Consider the following 27,356-nt stretch of genomic DNA (forward strand, 5'->3'; position numbering starts at 1 on the left):
CATATGTCAAACGAATAGAGGTGTACTGCAAGGCAAATGAGGTGTCAGATGACAAGAAAGCGTCGGTATTGTTAAATTTAATGGGTGCAAAGACGTATGGTTCATTACGAAATCTAGTAACCCCAACGAAGCCAATGGAAAAGAGTTTTAAAGACATAGGCCTAGAAATTGGGTTTTGGCGCAGCAACGGCTTTAGCGCCGGAAGTTAGTGCCGGAGCTAAGTCGCGCTGGTCGGGCCAAAAATTCACTACTTCTGCGCCCAAACGGCTGCCGGCGCTGCTGAAAGCTGTTAGCGCCTGAAAACTGGCGCTATGCGCTGAATTTCGGCGCTATTCCGGCGCTGCGGCGCCCGCTGCGGTGCGGCAGGTTCGGGAAGTGCAGGCCTCCTCCTTCCCTTAAGGAGGACCTGCCTGCACCCGGCCGCGGCCCGCGATAATCTTATTAAAAATGAGCCCGGCACCTCGGACAAGTGCCGGGCTTGCTTCTGTTCCGGGGGGGGGGGGGGGAAGTCCGGGGAGGGAGCTGCGGCCAGGCGGGCGGCGGGAAAGCGGCCGGCCGCCGCGGGGCCTTTAATGCGCCGGCGCAAACTTGTGCAAGGCACCTCTGCCAGAACGTTGCTTGCGGCTGCCACGGGCGAGGCGGCCGCAAGTCAATTTCCCAGTTCGGGCGGGGTACCATGGCAACCGGGACGCTGCGCACACCGATGACGTCATCGGCGCCGGCGCAGCGCTACCGGTCTACCGCGGCGGAAGGGCCCCAGGCAATTTAGGCGCCGGCGCCAATTGCAGCGCTAGGCCCTCTAGCGCCGCAAAATCGGCGCTAAGGGCACTGAATTTCTAGGCCATAGTAACGATACTACAGGAACATTTAAACCCCACACCGCTGCTGATAGCAGAAAGATTCAAGTTTCACAAACGGAACCAGCATAAGGATGAAAGCAATGCTGATTATTTAACAGAACTGCGCAAACTATCGAAACACTGCCAGCTTGGAGCGGGACTGGCAGATACCTTAAGGGACAAGTTTGTGTGTGGGCTTCAAAGTGAAGGAACCCAGAAACGGCTTTTATCTGAAAAGGACCTTACGCTGGAAAAGGCTTGCAGCATTGCGGTATCATATGAAGCAGCAGAACGGGGCGCTACAGAGATACAACAGAGACCGCAAGAATATGGCACAAACAAAATGTCATATGGAACAGAGAAGTGCTATCGCTGCGGCAGAACAACACACGACCAGAATGATTGCTGGTTCAAAGACAAAGTGTGCAGACAGTGTGGAAAAGTAGGACACATAGCACGAGTCTGCAGGTCGGGAAAGAAAACCAGCAATAAGAAACCTACCAAAGGAAAGTACAAGAAGGTATATAAGATGACGGAGAATAGCTCAGACGAACAAAAGAGTGATAACGACTCCGAAAGCAGGGAACTGAGTTGTCTGAAACTACATAATGTGATCACAACGGAGGATCACCGAACCATTTGGGTCACTCTCAAGATAGCAGGAGTCCAGGTAAAGATGGAATTGGACACAGGATCAGCCCTAACAGTCATAAACCGATGGGACTACGAGCGGCTATTCTCACACATACCCTTGAGAGACAGAAAAATAATTTTGAAGACGTACACGGGGCAAAAAGTCTACCCCAAAGGAAAAATAAGGGTGACCGTTATATATAACGGTAAGGATCCACCAAAAATAGACCTGTATGTATTGCAAGATGGAGGACCACCATTACTGGGACGTGAATGGATCCGCAAAATACAACTGGATTAGCATTCCATACAGGCACTGACTGTGGCTGACAAAAAGGATGACGACGTCACACCTGGGCGACTGTCAAAGATCCTAACTGACGCGAAAGAAGTGTTCCAGCAAGGACTCGGAACACTAAAAGGCATGACAGCGACGATTAAAATTGAAGAAAACGCAAGCCCAAAATTTTTTAAGGCCAGACCGGTACCTTATGCGATCCGCCCAGCGGTCGAAGCAGAGCTGGAGAGTCTGGAACGTTCAGGTGTACTGTCCAAGGTAGACTGGAGCGAGTGGGCTACACCCATCGTCCCTGTGATGAAAAAGTCGTTCAGCAGCACGCCTGGGGAACCAAGGAAGTTTCGCATCTGTGGGGATTTTAAGGTAACAGTGAACCCGGTCCTTCACACCGTACAATATACATTTCCGCGGATTGAAGATATTTTCGCCTCGCTATCTGGAGGGAAACGCTTCACTAAGATTGATCTGGCCCAGGCGTATCTGCAAATGGAGGTAGAAGAAGCATCAAAAAAATACCTCACAATCAACACCCATAAAGGTCTCTACCAATACAACCGGCTAGTATTCGGGGTAGCATCAGCTCCGGCTATTTGGCAGAGGGCAATGGAACAAGTCCTGCAAGGGATCCCAGGGACCCAGTGTTATTTGGACGACATCCTGGTCACGGGCGAAAATGACAGTGATCACCTTGCCAACCTGGAGCAGGTGCTCACTAGATTGCAGGAATATGGGCTCCGAGCTAACCGCCCCAAATGCGAGTTTTTTAGAAAACAGATCTCGTATTGTGGCCACGTTATCGATAAAGAGGGGTTACATAAGTCCCCAGAGAAGATTGAGGCAGTAGTCAAGGCTCCAGCACCGGAAAATGTGTCACAACTGAGGTCGTTCCTCGGGCTGGTAAACTACTACCATAAGTTCTTGCCAAATTTGTCTACAATACTACACCCACTGAACACCCTACTGCAAACTGGGGTGCCATGGAAGTGGAGTGACGAATGTAGACGAGCTTTCCAGAAGAGCAAAACACTAATCACATCGAAAGAGGTATTGGCCCATTACAACCCAGCATTACCAATTCGGTTGGCATGTGATGCGTCACCCTACGGCATTGGAGCGGTGCTGTCGCACAAATTCTCGGACGGCTCAGAGAGGCCAATAGCCTTTGCGTCACGATCACTAACCTCAGCCGAGTGTAACTACGCCCAGATTGACAGGGAGGCCCTCAGCCTAGTGTGGGGAGTGAAAAAGTTCAATCACTATCTGCACGGGCATAAATTCACCTTGCTGACTGATCACCAGCCTCTTGTCTCCATTTTTAATCCGAAGAAGGGCGTTCCGGTGATGACTGCGCAACGACTACAAAGATGGTCACTTTTTCTAGGGGCGCACAACTATGAGATTGAATATAAGGGCACGAAACAGCATGGAAATGCTGATAGGCTATCACGCCTGCCACTGCCTACTGCGGAGGAAGCACCAGCAGTGGATCCTGTCAAAATATTCCATTCGACTATAGTTGAATACCTACCAGTAACTAATGCTTCTATCGAAAAGGAAACCCGAAATGACCCGACATTGTCTCGGGTATATGATTTGACGGTGAAGGGATGGCCAGCACATGGCGACTCACTGTTGCCAGCATTCTCGACAAGGAATAATAATAATTCAACTTTTATTGTCATTGCACAAGTACATGAATAACGAAATGTGATCTTGCAAGCTCCCATGACTGGGAGAAGCAAAGCCGCTGCGTGCCGCCATTCCATTTCCACCATTCCTCCTGTCCGACAATCTTCAGCCCAACGCCCGGGCCTGCTGACCAGCCGCTCCTCCTTCCGTGACCTTCTCACCAACTGCCCCTTCTCGGGGCTCTTTCCGTGACCTTCTGCACCTGGTCTTCCCTGATGGTCACTCCTCCAGATACTAACCAGGCCTGGCTCTGCTTAGCTTCCAAGCATTTGCCACTGACCCTGTCCCTAGTCCCAGGAACAGGAGAGAACAGCTGTCAGTGTGCCAGGGGACCTTGATGTGTGGATCCCGAGTGGTAATTCCACCCAAGTTAAGGGATAGAGTGCTCAATGAGCTTCATGAGGGTCATCTGGGAGGGGTAAAAATGAAAAGCCTAGCCAGGGCTTATGTGTGGTGGCCGGGAATCGATAAACAAATCGAGGACCTGACCAAGAGCTGCTCAGGATGCCAGAAAGTCCAAAATGCACCACCACAGGCCCCTCTGCACCCATGGGAGTGGCCCTCATCTCCATGGCAACGGGTGCATATTGATTTTGCTGGTCCATTCATGGACTCAATGTTTTTAATAGCCGTGGATGCGCACTCGAAATGGCCTGAGGTCATCAAAATGTCCTCCACCACCACGGAGAAAACTATTGCAGTCCTACGCACCATTTTTGCCAGGAATGGCTTGCCAGAACAGATTTGCTCCGACAACGGACCACAGTTTGTGTCCGAAGAGTTCCGGAGGTTCTTGAAAAAGAATGGGGTAAGGCATTACACATCCGCCCCGTATCATCCAGCCACAAATGGATTGGCTGAGAGGTTCGTACAAACCTTTAAGAAGGCAATAAAGGCTATGTACAATGACAACATTCCGCTGCAGCACAAGGTGGACAATTTCCTGTTCGCCTCCCGGAATGCGACACATGCAGTCACCAACCAGGCCCCAGCCATGATGTTCTTTAACCGAAGGTTAAGATCTCGCCTGGATTTGCTCAGACCAAACGTACGAAGAGATGTTGAGAGTAAGCAATTCCAGCACATCCAAGAGAAGCCAACAAGGAGCTTCAATGTAGGGCAACCAGTCTTGGCCCGCGACTACCGAACAGGAAAATGGCAGCCAGGAACGATATGCACACGGCAGGGCCCACTAATGTACACAGTGGACGTTGGGGAGAGCATCGTGAGACGCCATGCTGACCAGATCCTAGAGTCACAGGAACAAGTCAACCCCATGCCTCGCCCATACGTAGCTGGTGATGAACCCGACGTACAGGTCGCATCTACCCCAGAAACAGTAGCATCGGAAGCTGATGAACCAACCGACGACAGGGGGCCAGAATCGCCTCCGCACCAAGAGCAAGAAACTCGGGAAAGGCGCTATCCAGAAAGGATCAGGAAGCCTCCCCAAAGGCTGAATATATAAATAGACTATTTTCAGCTAATGTTGCATGTTAAAAGTGTTAATTGTAATTAGTTTGATATTTAATTGTTAAATGAGTTTTATGGTAGTTAATCGAAAAGGGGAGGAATTGTAATGTATATACCTTTAAGAGGGGAACTACTTTTTACAGCTCATGTATACTGTAGTACCTGCAGTGACCACACCTGTATATAGCACTGAGTAGTAATCTGTACAGATCAGTTCCAGTGTGAGCCACGTTTAGTAAACACCTGTTGTACCATTTCTCCTGCAGTCTGTGTCTTATTATACACGGACACAACACAATGCACCTCCCATTTAAGAGGATAGCAAAATACTGCGGACGCTGGAAATCCAAAATAACAACAGAAAACGCTGGAAAAACTCAGCAGGCCAGGCAACATCCGTGGAGAGAGAAACAGAGTCAACGTTTCTGGTCGAAGACCCTTCGTCAGGACTGAGAAAAAGCAGGAAATGAAACAGATTAAGAAGCAAGTTTGGGGCCCGGGAAATGGGGGAGGGGATGAAAGAACAAAAGGGAAGGTCTGGGAGAGGTGAAGAGACATTGAGAGATATTCAAGGCGAGGCGAAATGGTAATAGGACAGGTAAAGAAACAAAGGATGGCTCTAGATGAAGTGTGAAATGCACTGGCAGAATGAAAGACAGCTGCCATATGCCATTCTCCTTTGACTCCACTCATTTCCTCCAAATTAAAGGTGTTGCTATGGGTACCCGCATGGGTCCTAGCTATGCCTGCCTTTTCTTGGGATATGTGGAACACTCTTTGTTCCAGTCCTACTCGGGTCCCCTCCCTCACCTCTTTTTCCACACTTCCTCCCACTCCGCCTCCTGTAAGGACTCTATTCCATTCTCCCAGTTTCTCCGTCTCTGCCACATCTGCTCCGACGATGCCACCTTCCACACCAGTGCTTCCGACATGTCTTCCTTTTTCCTCAACCGAGGATTCCCCTCTACCGTGGTTAACACGGCCCTCGACCGTGTCCGTTCTATCTCCCACACTTCTGCCCTCACCCCTGCCCCTCCCTCCCAGAACCATGATAGGGTTCCCCTTGTCCTCACCTTTCACCCCACCAGCCTCCACATTCAACGGATCATCCGCCGCCATTTCGGCCACCTCCAACGTGATCCCACCACCAAACGCATCTTCCCCTCCCCTTTCAGCATTCCGTAGGGACCGCTCCCTCCGAGACACACTAGTCCACTCCTCTATCACCCCCAGCACCCCTTCCCCTGGCACCTTCCCGTGCAAGTGCAGGAGATGCATCACCTGCCCTTATACCTCCCCCCTTCCCACTGTCCAGGGCCCCAAACACCCCTTCCAGGTGTAACAGCGATTTACTTGTACTTCTTGCAATCTGGTATACTGTATTCGCTGCTCACGATGTGGCCTCCTCTACATTGGGGAGACCAAACGCAGATTGGGTGACCGCTTTGCGGAACTCCTCCGTTCAGTCCGTAAGGGTGACCCCGAGTTTCCGGTCATCTGTCATTTCAATTCACCACTCCATTCCCACTCAGACCTCACCGTCCTTGGCCTCTTGCATTGTTCCATGGAAGCTCAGCGTAAGCTCGAGGAACAGCACCTCATCTTCCGATTAGGCACTTTACAGCCTTCCGGACTCAATATCGAGTTCAACAATTTCAGATCATAACCTCGGCCCCCATCATGTTTTTACATATTTTTTATCCACACTTTTGGTTTGTGCCTTTTCCTTTTTTTTCTCTCCCACATGGCAGCTGTCTCTCATTCTGCCAGCGTATTTCACACTTCATCTAGAGCCATTCTTTGTTTCTTTACCTGTCCTATTACCATCTCGTCTCGCCTTGAATATCTCTTAATGTCTCTTCACCTCTCCTAGACCTTCCCTTTTTTTCTTTCATCCCCTCCCCCATTTCCCAGCCCCCAAACTTGCTTCTTAATCTGTTTCATTTCCTGCTTTTTTCTCAGTTCTGACGAAGGGCCTTCGACCTGAAACGTTGACTCTGTTTCTCTCTCCACGGATGTTGCCTGGCCTTCTGAGTTTTTCCAGCGTTTTCTGTTGTTATTTCCCATTTAAGAGGTGTAGGCTGCCTTTAAGTAGTGCTAGCCACTCACGATATCGGGCCCCCTGCTGATGTGTGCAGCCAATGAACAGCCCAGGTAGCACTGGCTGCATCAGCAACCATGTAAAGCAGCAGACAGCATGAATTTACTGTGCTGCCTGCAACATAATGAATGGGTGTGAGTTAATCGTGTACTGCGATCCCCATGCCTGTTTTCGGGGGGTTAGCCAATTTTTCCCCCATGGAATTTCCTGCTTGTAGCATGGTTTCCTAGCTGAAGGGTATCTCCAGAGCAGCCCTTAGCTGATCTGATGCCATCCTCCTCCCCACCGTAGTTTGGAAGTAATTCCACGGCAATGCCTGATGTTACCAGAGCGGCTTAGCAGGGAGGGAGACCCTACTCCTGGGTTATGCAGAGTTGTGCTAAAATTATCCCTCTACACTTTCTTCCCTTCTAAAGCTTGTGAGATTGTGCATCACATTACTTCAGGAGGGGTTACTTGTTTGTAAACACGGTGTTCCTCCATTCATCTATTGAGTCAGCCACATGTAACATGTCTCTTATCCCGAATGAACCTCCAATACTCTCTTTCAGATCATTTCAGCTATGAGTGATCAGAAACGCTAAGGCTGCGAATTTAATAGTGCTGAGAGGGTGGGTTTGGAAGCGGGTCCGCTGTCAAAATAGCAAAGATTGACAGCGGGTAGGAAACCCGCTGTCAACCCGCCTCCACGCGAGTCTCCCAGGTGTCGAGTCTGTCAGTGGAGAACTGACCCGACACCAAGCGGCGGGGGATTTATGACTTAACAATCACTGGAACTCAGTAAGACACTTCTCAATGTGCACTCAGATCTGTCCAATAAGGGGCACTTTTTGAAAAAGAGATTTCACTGTATGACAACACATTAGCAGAAACTTCACATGGACATTGGCTAAACATTTCAAGTGCCTACCCTTGTGTGTTGTTAGTTGGTATGCTTGCAGTAGGATGAGGGTGAGTTTGAGAGGTGGCTAGTGAGATGGGGAAGTGATAAAGTAGATAGAGAGTGTTGGGTGGAGGTGCAAGGTAAGTTGGTGCCTTGGGGAGGTCTCTTCCATGTGCTGTGACTCCCTCCATAAGCATATGGAGGGAGTAATTGGAGAGCCTGGGTGCAAGTGTTCACCTTTGTGCAGTGGTTGTCAGTGTTTGCAGCACTTCAATGCTGTCAAACACTGACAGAACAACTGTCAAAATCCATGTGGACGTGGTCCCTTTAAGGAAACCGGCTGATGACATGTCATCAAATGATGTCATCAGGCCTACTTCCTGTTAATTGGCTGGTAAGCCCGCAGGGCGGGCTTAACAAGGCCAATCAAGGGAAAATCACATCTGCAGAGTGGATGCAGCTGGGAGCGGGACCAGAACCCGGAAATCAGCTGTCCCACCCCCATCCCGCCTCCAGAATTAAATTTACGGCCTAAGTACTGAGATTTGGGTACTGGATGGTGCAGTATGTTAGACACTGGCCTTTCCTCTCAGAGACTAGGTTAATCTAGTTCAGCTTCATAAAATGCACTGTCCCTGTCTCTTGGCTGTAAGGGCCCTGTACATTGCGAGTGGGTACACTGCCCCTAACCTCCCCTAATTCTATACTGACAGTTTCATACAGGCCGCAAGATGGTTCGTGTGGAAAATGAATAAGTATCTCACTAGTGTAGTAGGGGTGCTCTTTTGATGTTAGAGTTAAGGCGGTTGGTGTGTAATAGTGTTTTGGCTGTTCGGGGAGTGCTTGATGCTGATACTGGGGGCGCGATTTTCCCAATGGAGGCGGGTTTCGGTTTGGGTGGGTTCCAAACCCGCCTCCACTGTCAGGTGGGGAAAAATTGCGATTTTCCTCTAATTGGTCAGTTAATTTCAGAGGTGTGGGTTGCCCTTGGCCCAATTAGTCTTTGGGACTGAAACTCACCTCTGCTGACGTCAGCTTCATTTAAGGGCTGCTTGCTGCCTTTGCTCTTCCACTGGTTTTTGATCGATGGTGTACCACCTCCAATCTTTTATCTCCTTGAAGAATGGCCAGCTCCAAGTCAAGGGCCTCCCTGAGGTTCTCGGCTGAGGCACTGGGTATGCTGGTTGAGGGGGCGACAGCTAGCAGCTCTTCCCCTCATCTGGGAGGAACAGGCCTCCCAAAGAAACCAAGGCTGTGTGGGTCCAGCTGGCAAGGGATATAACTTCCAGATCTGTGTGCAGATTGGGTGATTGTTTCTGTTTATTGATGAAATGTCATTCCTGTGTGACTGTATTAAAATTAGGTGATGGAAAACTGTTGGCATGATGGCATCTGTTATTTCGGCTTGGTGGTCAGAGTGAAAGGAGGCCACAGAGTCATGTCCATTGTCCATCATGTGTTAAGAAGGAGCCATGCACATGTGCCACAATGGGCAACCTATGCAAGTCTGGCCAGGATGAGTGCATCCCTTGCATCATGGGCAGCCAGGTGCTTGCGTGCTGCTGCTGCCACTGCTGTTGGTCAATACGCCACTGCTCAGTCCTGCTCCTCTTCCTCCTCCTCCTCATCTGAGGAGACTATGAACTGAGCCACTTGCTCATCAGGAAGCTGCAAGCCACGACGCTGTGCCATGTTGTGCAGTGCACAGCAGAACACGACCATTCTGGAGACCCTGGCTGCTGAATACTGCAGGGCTCCACCTGATCTGTCAAGGCATCGGAATCGCATCTTCAGCAAGCCAATGGTTTGCTCAATGATGGACCTGGTCGAAATGTGGCTGGTGTTGTCGCGCTCCTCAGCCTCATTAGCTGGCCTCCTGATCGGCATCATTAGCCGCTTCAGGGTGTAGCCCTTGTCATCAAGGAGCCATCTGTTAAGTTGGTTTGGCGGATTGAAGAGCGGAGGAACACTAGAGTTCCGCAGGCTGAAAGAGTCATGGCAACTACCACAGAACTTGGCACAAACATGCAAAACCTCTTTCTTGTGGTTACACACCAGCTGTACATTGAGGGAGTGGAAGCCCTTGCGGTTGACAAAGATAGCTGGGTTTTGATGGGGTGCCCTAAGGGCCACATGTGTGCAGTCTTTGATGCCCTGCACCATTGGCAAGCCTGCCATATTTGCAAAGCCAACTGAACATGCGGTTACACTTGCTTGATCTCTTGAGAAGTGGATGTAATTGTGCGCCTTTGCAAAAAGGGCATCGGTAACCTGCATGATGCAACTGTGGGTGGCCGACTGGGAGATGTCACTGATGTCTGCTGATGATCCCTGGAAGGAGCCTGAGGCAAAAAAGTTGAGTGCGGTGGTGACTTTGACAGCCACTGGTAAAGTGTCCACCCACTCCTCTGGGCACCAGGTGTTGGTGCAGCAGTGTGCAGATGTCTCCGACAACCTGTCGCAAAACTCTCAGCCTCCTTTGGCACTGCTGCTCACTCATGTTGAGGTAGCTCATCCTCTGTCTGTAAACCCTGTGTTGGGGGTATCTCCTGCGGCGACGTACTTCCATGCGCTGGCGCCTTCTGCCCTGTGCACCATCAGGTGGGTGAGCAGGAGGTTGGCGCGCCTGCTGCTGTTGCTGCTGAGCTGCCTGGTTCTGCTGCTGCCGTGGCTGCTCCTCATCTGAATCTGAGGTCCATGGTGAAATAAATGATTCCCATGCTGCTGGCAGATACCTCTGCTGGGGAAGCGCTCAGTCCAAGCAGGGAGAGGATCATCCAAGGAGGTCCCACAGTTGAGAGATAGAAGTTGCAGCACCTCCGACTTCGGTAGGCCTGCTAAAAGTGCTGAAAGACCTGTGGAACAAAAGTTCTGCCACCTGCAACTGATCCCTGATGAAAGCTCCGTTTTAATGATGGAGCTGCAGCTGTGAGGAGGCCACCCACTTGTCAACCCGCCAGGATTAGCTGGCGTGGTTTAGGAGGGTCGTGCAACATGCACAAAATGTGGCAAAATAACAAAGGCCTGTCAAAATAGGATTATAGAGGCCCTTAACTACTATTTAAGGATCTTAACTACCTCTCCCGACTGATGGAGGCGGGACCGAATCACACCCATCAAACTCGCCTCCGGCAAAATTTCACAGAGGCGTGTTGGAGGCGGGTTCCGAACCTGCCCTCAGTTTTTGCCATCAGTCCCGCCTCCAAACCCGCCTCCTCGGGGCTGGGAAAATCGCCCCCTGGGTGTTGAAATGGAAAGTGGTCCATTCCCCAACATTAAAATCCTTCAATATGATAAGCACAAAAATTCACTCAAAAAGTTATCGGGATTTGACAACAGAATTATGTCCTATGAACTCTAAACTACAGACCTCAAGTTAAATTCTAATAGTAAATGTAAACATGCCTAGTCTTTAATATTCTCAAAATTTTATGTAAATTTTTATTCTTCAGTTTTCCTTTCAGCTTTGACTTTCATCATCTCTGTTTCTTGTTTCATCTCATATGAGCAGTTTCATTTTTCTCCCAACACTGGTCACTTTCTCTCTTGTTTACTTTTACTCTGTTTAAAACCAATGTTTCCACTTTTTATTTCACTCTCCTGAGGTCATCTCTTGCTGTTTCACTACCATCTTCTCCTTTCTTCATTCTGCCCTACTGTCTCTCCCCTGCCACTGTAAAATTGTGAGGTTGGTATGGGATAATGTGGTAAGCATGCTATTCTAATTGTAAGGTAGGACCACAAAATATACAGCTCAAAACAATAAGGCCTGTTTTATTATAAGGGGCATACAAATACAGGTATATGCATTGTACAGTATATTCTAGTGCCTAAATCACATCAGTGTGAGACAGTAACTTATACACCACATTATGGTTCTATTTTGTAATGATCATAAATGGAAACTTGCTGCCTCACCTAGAGAAAAGTGATCTTTTTAATTCATTTTTCTCATCTAACTGTAATCTGGGTGATTTTTATAAAAAATCTCCCATTACAATATTATTTAAACATCATAGCAAGAATCAAGTTTTAGTCTACAAAGTCTGTCAAATCCTTTGTTCTCTGGACTTCGGTAAGCACTCTGCCCCTGATGGTATCCCTCCCAACATCCTCAATATCTGTGCCTCCAAACTCAACCCTCGCAATAGTCATCCCACAAGCTCTCTTATTCCCGGTTAACTCTATTTCCATCTTTAAGAAATATGATCCCTTTTACTCTTAATCTGCAGCCCTTACATTGATACATTCTATAGTTATAGAAACTGGTCTTCACTATCAAATTATCCATCAACTTCAAGGGGGAAAAATTCGGTTGCTTTGCGCTCCCTGTTAGCACCTTCTTAGGGCGCTAACGGGGCGCAAAGCAAATAGCACCTGCGCGCAGCGCCGCCAACGCTTCCTGCAAAATTCAGCAGGAGGTTAGCGGCGGCGGTAACCGTTAGCACCTAGTGGCACTGTGCCGCCAGCGATGACGTCGTCGCCGTGCTCAGCGCCCCCGGCCACGATATTCGGTAGCGCCCCCTGACTTACGCCAGACGCTTTGTCCGACAGGGTCAGGGGGCCTAACTGTGGCCGGGCGACGCTAATTAAAGGCAAGGTGCTGGGCGGCCACTTTTGTTGCTGGCCGCCTGCCAGCACCTTCCCCCGTTGCCGTCCCCGGCCTCCTCTGCAGCCCCCCCCCCCCCCCCGTGGAGTGCCGGCTGCACCCCATGATCCCGGCACTTCTCTTGAATGCCGGGCTCTTTTGCCAGCGCTCCTATCCCTGGTGGCCCAGCTGGGCCCCGGGTCGCGCTGCGCAAGGCCCCTCCCCTTTAAGAAGGGATGGAAGGCCTGCAGTACTGCGGCGCGGTAATGCAGCGCCGCGATATTCCCTCACAGCGCCCCAAGAGGGAGGCGGGGTGCTTCTAGTAGCGCCCCGCTTCCCTCTTGGGCACTACTTATGAATTTCGGCTGCGGGGGCACTAATTTTTTCGGGGTGCTAAAAGTAACGCCCCGGCGAAGTTAGCGCCCCAAAAGGGGTGAGACCCAATTTTACCCCCTAAAGCTCTAGCCCAGTCCATGATTGCCAGTGTGGTTTCAGCATGCCTGTGTTGCTGGTGATCTTGTTGTCTATGTTATGTTATTCTGGATCACTGCTGTTGAGCACTTTGATCAAAGCCTTTGACATTGTCTGGCACTGTACACTTCCAAACAAGTTTCCATCAGCAACACTGATTTTTCTAAAATTGCTTAATATCAGCTGTTGTTGATGGCTCAAATTATGATTATTTTTCAATTAACTCATGGGTTCTAAAGGTATCTGTTCTCTCTCCAAATCTGTTTCTTATCAATAACCTTCTCCACTCATCATCCAATCCAACCACTCTTTTGCCGATGATTCCACTCCCTATTCATTAATTTCCTTCAGATTGCACATTCTCAGTGCCCACAATCTCCACTTATCTTGCAAGGTGGAATCACGACATCTTAATCTTCTCCATGCCCTTCGATGAGGCATTGAATTTTTTGTTTTCTTTAAATCTTAATAAATCATGTTTTATGCGGGCCTTTATTACATCAAAATGTCTCAAAGCACTCCAAACAATAAATTTTGTGAAAAGTGCATAATAGCTCCCATATTATGTAAGTAAATAAATGAGCTACCATACACAAGCAACAGCCCACAAACAGGAATGAGATGAAGGATAAGTTAATTGGATTTTTGGTGGAATAGGTTGAGGGAGGAATTTGGCCAAAATGCCAGGAGAACACCCTGATCTTCGTTGAATAGTGCCATGGGACCTATAACATCCATTTGAATCACCAGGCAGATCCTAAATTTAACACTGCATTCAAAGACTGGCACTACAACTCCCTCGGGCCTGAACTGGAGTATCAGCCTAGATTATGAACTCAAGCCATAGTATGGAGTAGAACCAACCTTTTGAACCATAAACAAAAATGCTGTAACTGAAGCACAAAGAGAATTCATCTTCAAACACTTGGGGATTTTCAATGACTGTTTCACACCTGAAAAATGGACAACTGGCAAAGGAAGATCTGGTGAGCACCTTCAACACCCACTGGTCCGCCTGATTCAATTTTCAGGCAAGCATGCAAAAGGGTGCTCAACACTCCTACCCAAAACAGGCAGGAGGCTGTTTAAATATGTAAATTGTCCTACACCTCTTGCAGTAATCTGATTACAATTTTAATGTAAAAATAGGTGGAGCATGGCACCATGCATGGTAATCCCAGTTGTATCAGGTGTTGTGCATCCTAATCAACAGTCCTTAAAGCAGGCCGCTCAGAAAATGCTAAGTTTTGGGGGGTTTTAAAAGATTTTATTGGGGATAGGGCGAGTTTCCCCCCCCCAACTTCCAGGATCTGCTCCCCCCACTACAACAGGTCCTCCCTGCCGTTTGGCTTTGTGCAGAAGCATGCTGATTTTCTGCCTGCTTGGCACCCAGAGCTAGCCGATAATGTTGAAATGAAGCCTGAATCTTAAAATTGTACTGCTAACATCGTGCTCATTTTGGGCGGAAGTTCAAAATCCTCCCCACAACTTCTTCGGCATCTCTTACTGGCAACTCTTATATTAGATGGCACCACCCATCGCCTTTCTTTATCTAACAATATTCTTGGACTCACGAAGTCCTTTGAGCTTTAATGGAATTCCAATATCTCCTCTGTTGCTAAAGCTGTCTCCAACAATATCTGTTTCCTCTTTCATGCTAAGCAGTTTTCTCTTCAACAGTTCTTAATTCTATAGAAGTCCATCCAAGACTTGAATCCTGCTCTCATATCTGGGGAGGCTCTTCTAACTACTCTCATACTCTTGGATAGCATACAAGAAAACAGTTGTCACTTTGTAGGCAACTTCTCTCTCAACAGTGACCGTCAAACTCTCTATCCACTGCAATCTTCCCCAAGTCTTCTATTCTGAATGCTATCAGATCAGAAATCTGAGTTGTAGTGATATTGGCCGCAATTAAGCCTACTGAGGTGGGTCCGGTGCGGCCAGGGTCGGTGATGGGTCCTGACCCCACTGCTTGCTCCAGCCTGCTCTATAAAATGATTTTACGTTGATTGGACTTGTTAAGCCCGCCCAGCGCGTTTCCTGTCCAACTGAAGAAAGTGGGTCTGATGACGTCACTTGATGACGTGTCATCAGCCAGTTTCCTTAAATAAACCATGCGCAAATTGATTTTGACAGTTCTGCTGTCAGTGTTTTATAGCATTGAGGTGCTGCAAACACTGACAAGCACTGCACAGAAGTGCACGGCTGCAACCAGGCTCTCCCATGACTCCATTCTTATGCTTATGGAGGGAGTCACAGCACGCAGGGAGGTTCTCTTCCCTTCCCATGGGCGGAAGAGACCTCCCCAGGAGATCAACACAGCCTGGTTGCACATTGCCCAGGAGGACACAAGCAGGGATGCCGTTAGGAGAACCAGGCTGCAGTGGCACAAACATTTCAATGATCTCAGTAGATCACAAAATGTTACTGCAAAACCACACTCAACCTCATCCTGCTGTGCCACTCATCACATCCCCATCACTCTGCCTTCCCTACCCTGCTCCTGCACATCCTGACTCACACCAACTTACCTTGCACCTCCATCCATCCCTCTCTATCTATATTATCACTTCTCCATCTCACTAGCCACCCCTCACACTCACCTTCATCCTAGTCCAATCATAACAATTAACAACACACAAGGGTAGGCACTTGCCGTTTTAGCTAATGTTCATGTGAAGTTTCTGTTAATGTGCTGTCAAACAATGAAATCTTTATTTTCAACACTTTGCGTTCTTGGACAGATTTGTGTGCACCTTTGGAAGTGACTTAGTGAGTTGCAGTGAATAGTGAGACATAACGGTACCCCCGCAATGGTGATGAGTGTGAAAGGAATGGCTTGGGCACTGTAGGGATGATTTATGGTGTTGGTGTGGGGTGGTGCCAACCTGGCGCATCATGTGGCAGCCAGGGTGTACAGTGTCCAGTGAAGTAAATCTGGCCTCCCAGGCAGCAATGTGCATGGGTGCTGATGCCCTGTCTTCTGTGCAGTACCAGCTGATTGCGGAGAAGGTTGGTGTGGTTGTTTGTGCTGCTGGTGTGCCTGGTGATGCTGGTGTTGGGGCTGATCATGGTGCAATTCTAAGGACCAAAGTGAGATTTTTTCAAGGGCACCGATGCTGATGGAATAGATGGCAGGTGAGGTTGAGATGACAGAAGCGACCTGTCAATGGTGAGAGAGGTTGTTCCAATGAGGTGACACTGGAGTTTGCTCTAAACACTTGCTAGCTGCATAAAGCTCAATCCTGCATTAAGTGCTGCTTACCCATCAATCCTGTCCTCGCTGACCTATTTTGATTCCCCCAATTCTCAGACACAGACACAAAGGCCTCGATATTAACCTCGTGCCCTCCACCCCACCATGACGGGTGGGAGAAGGTCGGGGGGGGTGTTAAAAAGTGAAATACGCGCAATACGACCCCGACCTGCCGTGCACACCACCATTTTTACAGTGGCGGATAGCGGGGCATCCGAGTGTCCCGCTGTGGAGAGGCGGGGCACTTAATTAACATATTTAAATCGAGTTCCCACAGTGCAATTGGGAGCCCTATTTGAAATTTATTGAGGCTGCACAGGTTTCCTAGGGGGTCACAAAACACATCAGTGAAACAGAAGTAGGAGCTGCCGGCTCCACAAGGTAAGTGCCTCCTTTAGCACTCCTTGTGGACCAGCAGGACCAGGAATGATCCCTCCAGGCCCCTCAAGGAAGCCTTCAGCCTCTCCTGGCCCAGATCACCAGCCTCCCCCAAGCCCCGATTGCTGACCTCCTCACAGCTCCAATTGCCGACCTCCCCCATCCCCAATTGTCGAGTTCCCACCAACCCTCCCAATTGCGGCCTTTCCCTGCTCCCAATTGCCAGGGACCGTTCATAAGAGTCCCCAGTTGCAGCCTCCTGCCACTGGTGTTCCCTCCCACCGCCAGCCAGGCTGTCCATTTGGCCGGCTGCTGGGCAGGAGACGGACCTACAAAATGTTAATGAGGTCCTGCCATTACGGTCGGCAGGATCTCTACGTCCCTGGCCTTGTCAGGTTCTTCGGTTGTTTTCGGCCTCAGCCGCACCCTCCCCGCCTCCCCATAAACATCGGGGCCAAAGAATTCAATTATAACACTTGCCATTCCTTAGTCACTTGATATAATACCCCCTTTGGTGTCCTTCAGGGGTTCTGCAGTTCCCTGATTGCCTGTTTACTATGGATAGATTTATAAAAGCCCTTCACATTGTGTTTTATTCTCCCAACAATCCCAATCTTGTTTTCTTTTTTGGCTCTGCTAGTCAGTTGAATTCCTAAATTTATTCTTTTATTCATCCCTGTCCTCTGATCTACATGTGCATCTGTACTTCAGGAAAGCCCGTGTCATCCGCATCAATCTCCTTTTTTCTCCACTGCAATTCATTCCAAGTTTGCACTGACAACAATGTATTCCATTTTTCCTCTGTATGCTTCTTTTTTAAAAGTCTGCCCAGTATACTGCCCTCAGCTAGTTCTTCCTTCCATCTAGATCTGTTTTCTGAAAATTGAAACTTTGTGCAGTACACCCCTCCTCTGTACGCCCAATGCTAAGCTCTGACATATCATGGTCACTATTTCCCAGATGCTCTTTAACTGTAGTTTGGTCCAACGCTACCTGGTCATTACACAGTATCAAGTCTAATGTTGCCTCACCCTTTGTAGGTTCCTTAATCATTTGGGTCACGTAGCACACCATCATCATGTCCAGAAACATGTTTTGTAACCTGTCACTCCCATTATAATCCTCCCACTTTGTTATCAAACTCCGACTGTATCAATCTGTGAGGTGACAATGATCTGAAGCAAGTATTACAGAAATCTCTCTCCAACTTATCTAAGTTAAAATAATGTTTTTCACACAGAGGGTCATTAGGAAATGGAGTACTTTACCTAAAGCAGCTTTTAGAACAGAAAGTATAGGGCCGATAATCCAATAATAGGTGCCCAATGGGCTTCAGTGCTATGGATACAGAGCAGGCTGGAGGGCCAAAGATACAAGGCAGGCGGTGATAAAGAGGGGAAAGCATTTGTAACACTGACTTCTTTGTGGTTGAGGACAAAGACAGTCAAGAGTCAGGAACATAACAGAGCACTGTTGCAGGCCAGAAGTGCTCATTTTAGCGAGTACATATGCACAATCAACATTGGGACGATCTAATTTTCTGTCCCAAAGCTGAACGAGCCTGTCTGTTCCTCATGTACAGCAGCAACCCGTTGTCCCCCAACTTGGGGAGTGAGGCCTGTAGCTGGATGAGCAACAGCAGAATGAATGGTGACAGTGAGAATAGTGCGAGTGAGACCACCGCTAAACTGTTGCGAGGGAGGAAGGCAGTCCATCTAGAGTGCTCGGGCAGGACCTCAGGGGAAGCATGGTGTTCAGGCAGAACTGGAGCACTTACATAGAAGATAGGAGCAGGAGTAGGCCATCGGCCCCTCGAGCCTATTCCGCCATTTAATGGGATCATGGCTGATCATCCAAATTCAGTACCCTATCCCTGCTTTCTCCCCATATCCCTTGAACCCTTTAGCCTTAAGTGGGCCTGGGCGGGAAGGAGGGAAAAAGTGAAGTGCTGTATATTCCTATGAAACATTCAAATGTGCCTGGGAGTGGATCGAAAGCTGTAAGTAGGCACAGAATCAATGATCTGGGAGTAAGCAGAGTAGGTAAAATGCCCAGGATGATTAATGAAGGGGAGAAATGAGAATGATCAAACTGGTCAAAAACATACTGATGTTTTGTTCCAATGATCTGATTAGTCTAAGGTGTCATGTGGTTAGCAACATTTAAGACACACTGCACTTGTACAATATTACATTATAGATTTATAAGTTTTCTAATAACTATATAGATGGAAACAATTCAGTGAAAAGATTGTGTTTGATCAAGCTTAGTTTCTGCATTTATTAATATATTTGTCTATTTGTTTATGGCCATTATAAGATTTGTTTCACACATTGTTCACCAATTGTTCCTTGTTCCACCCAACCAAGTCGACAGTTTGACTCAAATTCTTCACTATTGAGAGGTGCTCCCTGTATCAGCTTTCCAAACAAGTGACAAACGTTAACATTATAGAGAACGTCAGGCAGCCCGAAGATTGGAACTTGGACTGCAAAGTGAGATGTCTTCTCTGGAGCTATCGGGTTGCCGTATCAACAGGGATTTATTTGAGAGGCAGAAGAAAAGAATATATGACAAGGGGATTTACACTTTCAGGAAACTAAATTAAAATGTGCTGGCGCCATTTGCCTTTACTCAGCTGAATCACATTTATCTCGTGAAAAAAAGGGATAAACATTCGAGGCTCAACTTTAGAAGAATTTTATAAATAATGTCTAAAGAATACCTCAGCCTTGCCAAATGATTGCTTCCATCACTGTGCTTCTGCTGCCTGGCACACACTAATTTACTGCATCTAGGCAGCTGCGTCACAGATGAGAAATGTGTCACTTATGCCGAGGGGAGGGTAGTCATCTTCTGAGGTTATGGGTTGAAGTACTTTGTCAAGTTAATTTAGAGAATTCTCTATGCATTGCATTTTATCCATGCTGCACCTGACCCTGGACAGCATAATCATGGAGTGAAAAGCAGATTACTCCATTCCACTTCTCTATCAGCCCTCTCCCTGATAAAACGCAGAAATACACATAGAAAATCTGAACAGTCCTGGGCTGACTATTTCGTAGTGAACATTCCTAGTCTAAGTATTTCATAATGAAAAGTCCTAAGTGGAGTATTTCATAGTGAACAGTTTTAGGCTGACTATTTCAAAATGAGTGAACAGTCCTAGGCTGACTATTTCACAGTGAACATTCCTAGGCTGACTATTTCACACTGAACATTCCGAGGCTGACTATTTCACACTGAACATTCCTAGGCTGACTACAGGAAACTTTGGTTTATCCGGAGGTTGTATGCCCGGAAACCTCGATCTAACGGCAGAAATCAGCAGCCGTTTTGGTTAGGTTTTTTTTCTTCTCCTAGCATTTTTTTTTAACAGTCAGGCTCTGGAAAGCGTCTCTGTAGCTTAGCAACAGCTTCAGAGACGCTTCCAAGGTACGGGCTGAGTGTTTACAAGCTGCTGCTAAGCAACAGTGTTTGTTGTCAGATATGGAGATGAAAACCTCCTATCCTTCAACATTAGCGCTGGTCTATCCGGAAGTTTTGATAGATCGGCAGCAGCTCGGTCCCGTCGGTGCCGGATATCAGAACTTTTCCTGTATTTCAGTGAACACGCCTAGGCTGACTATTTAACAGTGAACAATCTTAGGCTGACTTTCATAGTGAACATTCCTAGGCTGACTATTTAACAGTGAACATTTTCTAGGCTGACTATTTCACAGTGAACATTCCTAGGCTGACTATTTCACAGTGAACAGTCCTAGGCTGACTATTTCACAGTGAACAGTCCTAGACTGACTATTTCACAGTGAACAGTCCTAGGCTGACTATTTCACAGTGAACAGTCCTAGGCTGACTATTTCACAGTGCACATTTCTATGCTGACTATTTCACAGTGAACAATCGTTTGCTTAATGTGTCACAATAAATTTAGTAAATTGTACTTATCTTTCCAACGCCCCCCCCCCCGCCTTCCCAATTCACAAATGATTTGTAAATCTGCTAAAATACCATTTTCTGCACTCACGACATGCAGAAGAATTTTGACACTAAAAGTTGGAAGGAGACTCCTGAATTTGGGTTTAGTGCCAGCTATGTGTGGATTGTCCAAAACATGTTTGAATAATTCTGATTTACTCAACTGGCTTTACTTATCAAAGTTGAATTTGAACCATGACAATCACCCTGTCCTGCCCCATCTGAAAACAGTTTTGTGTATGTCAACCAAACGGCCCCACCTCCATCTCAAATTTTCAGATAAATTGCAGGGTGTGCATATATTTTGGAATAGATTAAGCCAACCAGAAAGTATTACATGTGACATCTTTAAATGTCATCAACACAAAGTGAGATTATTAAGGAGTACTGGGGTAATAGTAAAATGCCGAGCAATGAATATTATGTTCACATTTCTGCCCAAGACTCTGATAGACAAAAAACATCAGCATCAAAGGCAAGCTCAAAGAGCACATGTTGCCACAGGAGTGCCTGGATCAGGCTTGGGGGACCAAACATCTTCTTTTGCTGCATACGTTCTTGTGCTCATATGTTCTGACGAACTGGTAAGCTATTCATATTCCATCACTCAGTGCAGTATGCCAACTATTCAAACCAATTGCAGGACCAAGATTTATGTAAACAGCCAAAAATTAGGGAAACATACAGACCGGAATGTTTCTTCACTACTTAAGATAATAGTGTATGTGTACCTGTATGCTAAAATACTATATTATCACATCTGTAATATACACCTTTAATATCATAGTAATGTGGCTCACTCACGGGTAATCTGAGATCTGGAGCATAGCTGCAGCATTTAGCTGCTAAACCAGTCATCATTTTAAAGTCTCTGCTCAAGTGGGAAGTAGTCTAAAAAGGCAAATCCGGGTAATTGTAACTGCACGTCAGCTCGTTGTCAATTAGAGGACAATTGTAACCGTTATCAGGTTTCTTTCTCTTGTTTTGCATCTGGAACAAAGTTTGATACATTGTAGTGTGACATCTGGAGTGTGATGTCTGGAGTATTATGGATACACACTAAATGCAAGACTTTTATATGTACAAAAGCAGAGCTCCCATCACATTGCTATGGGTTATCTGGTACAGTATCTGGAGTGTGATGTTTAGCTGCTAATCTGGTCTGTCCCTTAAAGGCCACTGCTCAACTACACCCTGTGTATAATTGTAGCTAATGACAATTAGAGGTGAGAAAATTGCTTGCAAATTTTAGGCTTTGGGTAAAAGGCTATCTTTCTTTCTCTTTTTTCAGATTGTTTTGTATCTGTAAGTGCAATGTCTGCTGTGAGACATTTGGAGTGTAACCCTTGCTAGATGCAAGATTTTTGTATCTAGTACTGCTCACAATAAGTTAGATGATATCCAACTTTTTTGAAGAGTGTTATAACATGTAATAAACAAAGTATTATTATTCGACTGCTACAGTAAAGCTGCATCCTCTTTAGATCAAAAAATTGTTGTTAAGTAAACAAAACCTCAGATGAATCAGAGTTTAATTGTTTGGTAAGAGAATTGGAATAAAAACAACAAATGCTGGAAATACTCAGGTCAGACAGCATCTGTGGAGAGAGAAACAGAGTTAACGTTTCAGGTCTGTGACCCTTCGGCAGAACTGGAAAAAGTTAGAGATGTAACAGATTTTAAGCAGGTGCAGAGGCAGGGAAGGGGGGAGGGGAGGAAAGAATAAAAGGGACGTTCTGTGAAAGGGTGGAAGGCAGTATTGGTTAAATGCTGCAAATGGGAATGGCAGAATCATCAACAGTTGCCATCTAAAAAAATAGCAGCAGAAGTTACGATCTGAAATTGTTGAACTCGATGTTGAGTCCAGAAGGCTGTAAAGTGCCTAAGCAAAAGATGAGGAGCTGTTCCTCGAGCGTAACGTTGAGCTTCATTAGAACAGTGTAAGAGGCTGAGGACAGAGAGGTCAGAGTGGGAGTGGAGCAGAAAATTAAAGTGACAGGCGACCAGAAGCTCAGGGTCATGCTTACGGACTGAACGGAGGAGTTCCACAAAGCGGTCACCCAATCTGTGTTTGGTCTCCCCAATGTAGAGGAGACCGCATCGTGAGCAGCGAATACAGTATACCAAATTGCAAGAAGTACAAGTAAATCGCTGTTTCACCTGGAAGGAGTGTTTGGGGCCCTGGACAGTGGGAAGGGAGGAGGTAAAATGGCAGGTGCTGCATCTCCTGCGCTTGCATGGAAAGGTTCCGTGGGAAGGGGAGGGGCTGTTGGGGGTGATTGAGGAGTGGACCAGGGTGTCACAGAGGGAGCGGTCCCTTCGGAATGCTGAAAGGGGAGGGGAGGGGAAGATGTGTTTGGTGGTGGTGCAGATTGGAAAATGCTTGCAAGTTTCAGGCTGCGGGTCAGAAGCATTAAGTAATGGCTTGCTTTCTTTTTTTTAAGATTACTTGCATCTGTAGCAATGTATGATGTCTGGAGTATGATGGACAAAATGTGTGCTAGACAAACCATTTTTATATACATAAATAAATAGCTAAATAGATATTGTACCTATATTTGTACATGTCATGCGCCAGACTTTTACCTGTTTTGTAATACAATGTGCATTTACCTGCAAATGCGCCATATCATATCATGTCTGCTTGTAGTGTACCATACATCTACAGGTAATTCATTGGACCTGTTTTGTAATATACTGTGGAAGTCCCTGTAATACAACATACTAATAACATACTGTGCATATATTTTAAAGCAACATTTAAGAGGTTAAAGGAGCAGAACATATACTGGAAAGTATTTCCTCTCTTTGTTATTTGTACCTACAAATAGTGAACAGAGGAAATCTTCCCCAATGAAGAAAATTATCTTATTAAGTTGTTCAAAAATTTGTCATCATGATCCTTTGATAGATACATAGATACATAGAAGATAGGAGCAGGAGTAGGCCATTCGGCCCTTCGTGCCTGCTCCGCCATTCGATGAGATCATGGCTGATCCTTTAATTCAGTATCCCGTCCCCGCCTTCTCTCCGTAACCCTTAACCCCTTTTGCCCGTAGAAATATATCTAATTCCCTCTTAAATATATTTAATGAGCTGGCGTACACTGCCCTCTGTGGCAATGAGTTCCACAGGTTCACCACTCTCTGAGTGAAGAAATTCCCCCTCATCTCTGTCCTAAATGGTTTAGCCCTTATCCTTAAATTATGTCCTCTAGTTCTGTTCTCACCCGCCAAGGGAAACATTCCTTCTGCATCCAGTCTGTCTAGACCTGTCAGAATTTTATACACTTCTATGAGGTCCCCTCTCAATCTTCTAAACTCCAGTGTGTACATCCCTAAACTACATAGTCTCTCCTCATAGGTCATTCCCGCCATTCCTGGTATCAGCCTGGTGAATCGCCGCTGCACCCCCTCCATGGCAAGAACATCCTTCCTCAGATGAGGCGACCAAAACTGTACACAGTACTCGAGGTGTGGTCTCACCAGTGCCCTGTACAGCTGCAGCAAGGTATCCCTGTTCCTGCATTCTAACCCTTTTGCTATGAAGGCCAGCATACCGTTTGCCTTCTTGACCGCCTGTTGCACCTGCATGCTCGCCTTCAGCGACTGGTGTACAAGAACACCCAGGTCTCTCTGTACTTCCCCCTCTCCCAATCTATTGCCATTAAAATAATAATTTGCCCTCCCGTTCCTGCACCCAAGGTGGATAACTTCGCACTTGTCCACATTATAGTGCATCTGCCATTTATCCGCCCAATCGCCCAGTCTGTCCAAATCGCTCTGGAGCTTCCTGGTCTCTTCCTCTGAGCCCACCCCCCCTCCTAGTTTAGTGTCGTCTGCAAATTTGGAAATGCTGCATCCGACTCCCTGATCCAGGTCATTAATGTAAATTGTGAACAGCTGGGGGCCCAGGACAGATCCCTGTGGTACCCCACTTGTTACTGCCTGCCATTCAGAAAATGAGCCGTTTATTCCAACTCTCTGTTTTCTATCTGACAGCCAGTTCCCTATCCACGCCAAAACTTTCCCCTTTATCCCATGAGCCTCAATTTTCCATGCTAATCTTTTATGTGGGACCTTATCGAAGGCCTTTTGGAAGTCCAGGTACACCACATCTACTGGCTCTCCCCCATCTATTCTACCAGTTACTCCCTCAAAAAATTCCAATAGATTAGTCAAGCACGATTTACCCTTTGTAAATCCATGTTGACTCTGTCCTATCCTGTCCCCATTTGCTAAGTGCTCCGCTATTTCATCCTTAATGATGGACTCCAGCATTTTGCCCACAACTGATGTAAGGCTTACAGGTCTGTAATTACCTGCTTTTTCCCTACCCCCCTTTTTGAATAGTGGGGTAACGTTAGCTACCCTCCAATCCATCGGCACTGTTCCCGAGTCTAATGAATTCTGAAAAATCATCCTTAGTGCATCCGCTATCTCTAGGGCCACCTCCTTCAGTACCCTAGGATGCATGTTATCAGGCCCTGGGGATTTGTCCACCTTCAATCCCTTTAGCTTCCTTAACACCATATCCTTAGAGATATTGATTTGCGTCAGTTCCTCCTTTGCCAATGTCCCTATTTTTCCCGATATCCCGATTATTACTGGCTTTTTGAGACATTTCCTTCATATTTAATCCTTTGGCTCAATTTAATCAATTTTCTTTAAAGGGGAGGGGCACAGTGTAGGTTTTTATAAACCATAAAACCTACAATGTCTCCCAGTACTGCTCCAGCAGGAACTATCAACAGTAGCTGAGAGCAGGTAAATATGGAAATATTTGCTGGCTGTAAATATTCATGATATAGAAGATAGCAGGAGTGAGTTATGGGGCTGTAATCACAGATGGATTCAGATGATATGATAAATCATAGGAGCAAAGCTGGAGTAGTTGATGAATGTCATTCCATCTTGAACTCTTCTCCCACTATAGCAGTTTTTTGGGGGTAATGTTACTGTTTTATTTGTGATTATAATTACGCTTTTTGCTACTTACAGTTTCAATGTAATGAGTGCTACATCCAACAATATCATTGAGAAGATTGTATCATTGCTTAATTAGATAAAAAGCCAAAGGCACTGTTTGTTATAATCGGAGTCTGTTGTCAAACACAGAGCTTTAGAGTGAGAGGCTGCTCTATTGAAGGGGACCCAGAGGCAACCGGGTGTTATAACAGAAATTGCTGTCAGTCACAGAGCTTTAGAGTGAAAGGCTACACTATTTTGGAGGCATCCAGAGGCATTGTGAGTTATAAATGGAGGTTGTTGTCAATCACTAAGATTTAGAGTGGCAATTTTATAGAGAATCTGAAGCAGTGTGTGTTATAATCGGAGGCTGTTATCAAGCAACAAGGTTTAAGAGTGATAAGTTACTCTATTTAAGAACAAAGGAAATTACTTGAGCACTCCTGATTGAAGCAGTCCCGGGCCTCAGCCTGGTAACCTTTACACTCTGTCCAACCGTAGGTCGAAATGCATTTGCGGGTTCTCTGTTGCGTTCCATTTGAACATGTTACTGAGCACCTGTTCCATGGTCCCCACTCCAGCCACTGTCCTTCAACTGTCAACAAATAAGAGGAACATAAATTCCATGTTGTATGTTTTCTAGTCACTACCGCAGGCCTGGAATACACCATTGGTCTTACCACTGTATCCTTTTTTGGAAGGGGGTAGGGGTATTATGAGTTGAGCAATATTGCAGATTTTTTCATATGTAAAACTGAATAAACTTTTTTTTAAAACTGTCCTTCCCTCCCTCCCTTCTCCATTTTCAAACTTATTTATCCCCAAACAAAGGACCATTCACCAGCCAAGGTGGGTGCAGGTAACCTGCAATAGCTTGTCTGGCTCACTCTCACTTAGGTTTTCCCCTTTCTTGGTAGCTTTCCCTGGGCAGCTTTGCTGAGGTCAGGAGCTCATAGTTTGGACATAATTATAGGTGTGAGTTGGCTCTCCACCACCCCTATGCTTTGTGAAATCAAGCCATCTTGATCTAGAAATTCTGCTGCTTCTTGTGGACTGTGGTTTGACCTAATGTACATCATAGATCATGCTGTTTGTGAAGCCAAAACTAGGCAACAGAGGTAGACCAGTTGATTTCCAGCCCTGATGCTATGAGCATCAATTCGCCTACAACAAGTAAACATATTTCCAGTTATGAACTGCCTTTTAGTTTTCTCTATAGAGCTGGAATTAATGTGGAAGTATATTGTATTGAATTCTCACATAAAACCCGAAGTGCTAGAAAGGGAATTGTTTGTACATTTATTGGTCTCTCGTATACTGAATCTCTTATTTGGCCATGGTTTACTGTGCTCTATATTTTTAAACAGGTAATCAATTCTGTGTTGCATTCTTTTGATGCAACATCATGAGGTTCCCTAACAGTGTCATCGCAAAAAGGAAATCCGATACAAAATGTTTAGGACCAGACATTTTGTGTAGGACATCCTTTCATGATGGCATAGTTAGGAAGCTTCGTGATGCTGTCAGTAGAATATGACACAGGTTTGCTCTCAGGCTACTAGGTTTCATTATCAGTTTTAGAGTATATCAATTTATAAAATATGTGACAGTTTGGATTAATTATCTATTCGTGAAAAACTTCTTCAGGTACACCATATTTTTAAAATCCTGACATCAAACTAATGCCTAATTATAACTGTTCCACTCAACAACCCGTGAGTTAAACAAATAAGGAGATGAAATTAAACATATGATAGCTGTGGAACAGTCCACTTAAAATAAAGAAAGAGGTTTATTTA

General features: G+C 46.4%; 1 protein-coding gene across 10 annotated transcripts in view; it reads right to left on the reverse strand.

Annotated features, from left to right (window-relative positions):
- The window catches only part of LOC147103064 (adhesion G protein-coupled receptor B2-like), a 1,231,153-nt gene that overhangs the window by 700,354 nt on the left and 503,443 nt on the right, over window positions 1-27,356 (reverse strand). For 8 of the 10 annotated variants that reach the window (XR_015072890.1, XM_085962346.1, XM_085962348.1 and 5 more), the window contains one exon: window positions 25,991-26,152. The exons of the other annotated variants lie outside the window; for them this stretch is intronic. Coding sequence is in view for 7 of the 8 variants with exons in the window: in XM_085962346.1 (XP_085818472.1) it covers window positions 25,991-26,152 (162 nt within the window). In the remaining variant the exon portion in view is untranslated. The remainder of the gene's footprint in view (window positions 1-25,990; window positions 26,153-27,356) is intronic. 10 annotated transcript variants of the gene reach the window in all.

This window comes from Somniosus microcephalus, chromosome 20, assembly GCF_052327205.1.
Source record: "Somniosus microcephalus isolate GS21.2 chromosome 20, FLI_Smic_1.0, whole genome shotgun sequence".
In the NCBI taxonomy this organism is placed as follows: Eukaryota; Metazoa; Chordata; class Chondrichthyes; order Squaliformes; family Somniosidae; genus Somniosus; species Somniosus microcephalus.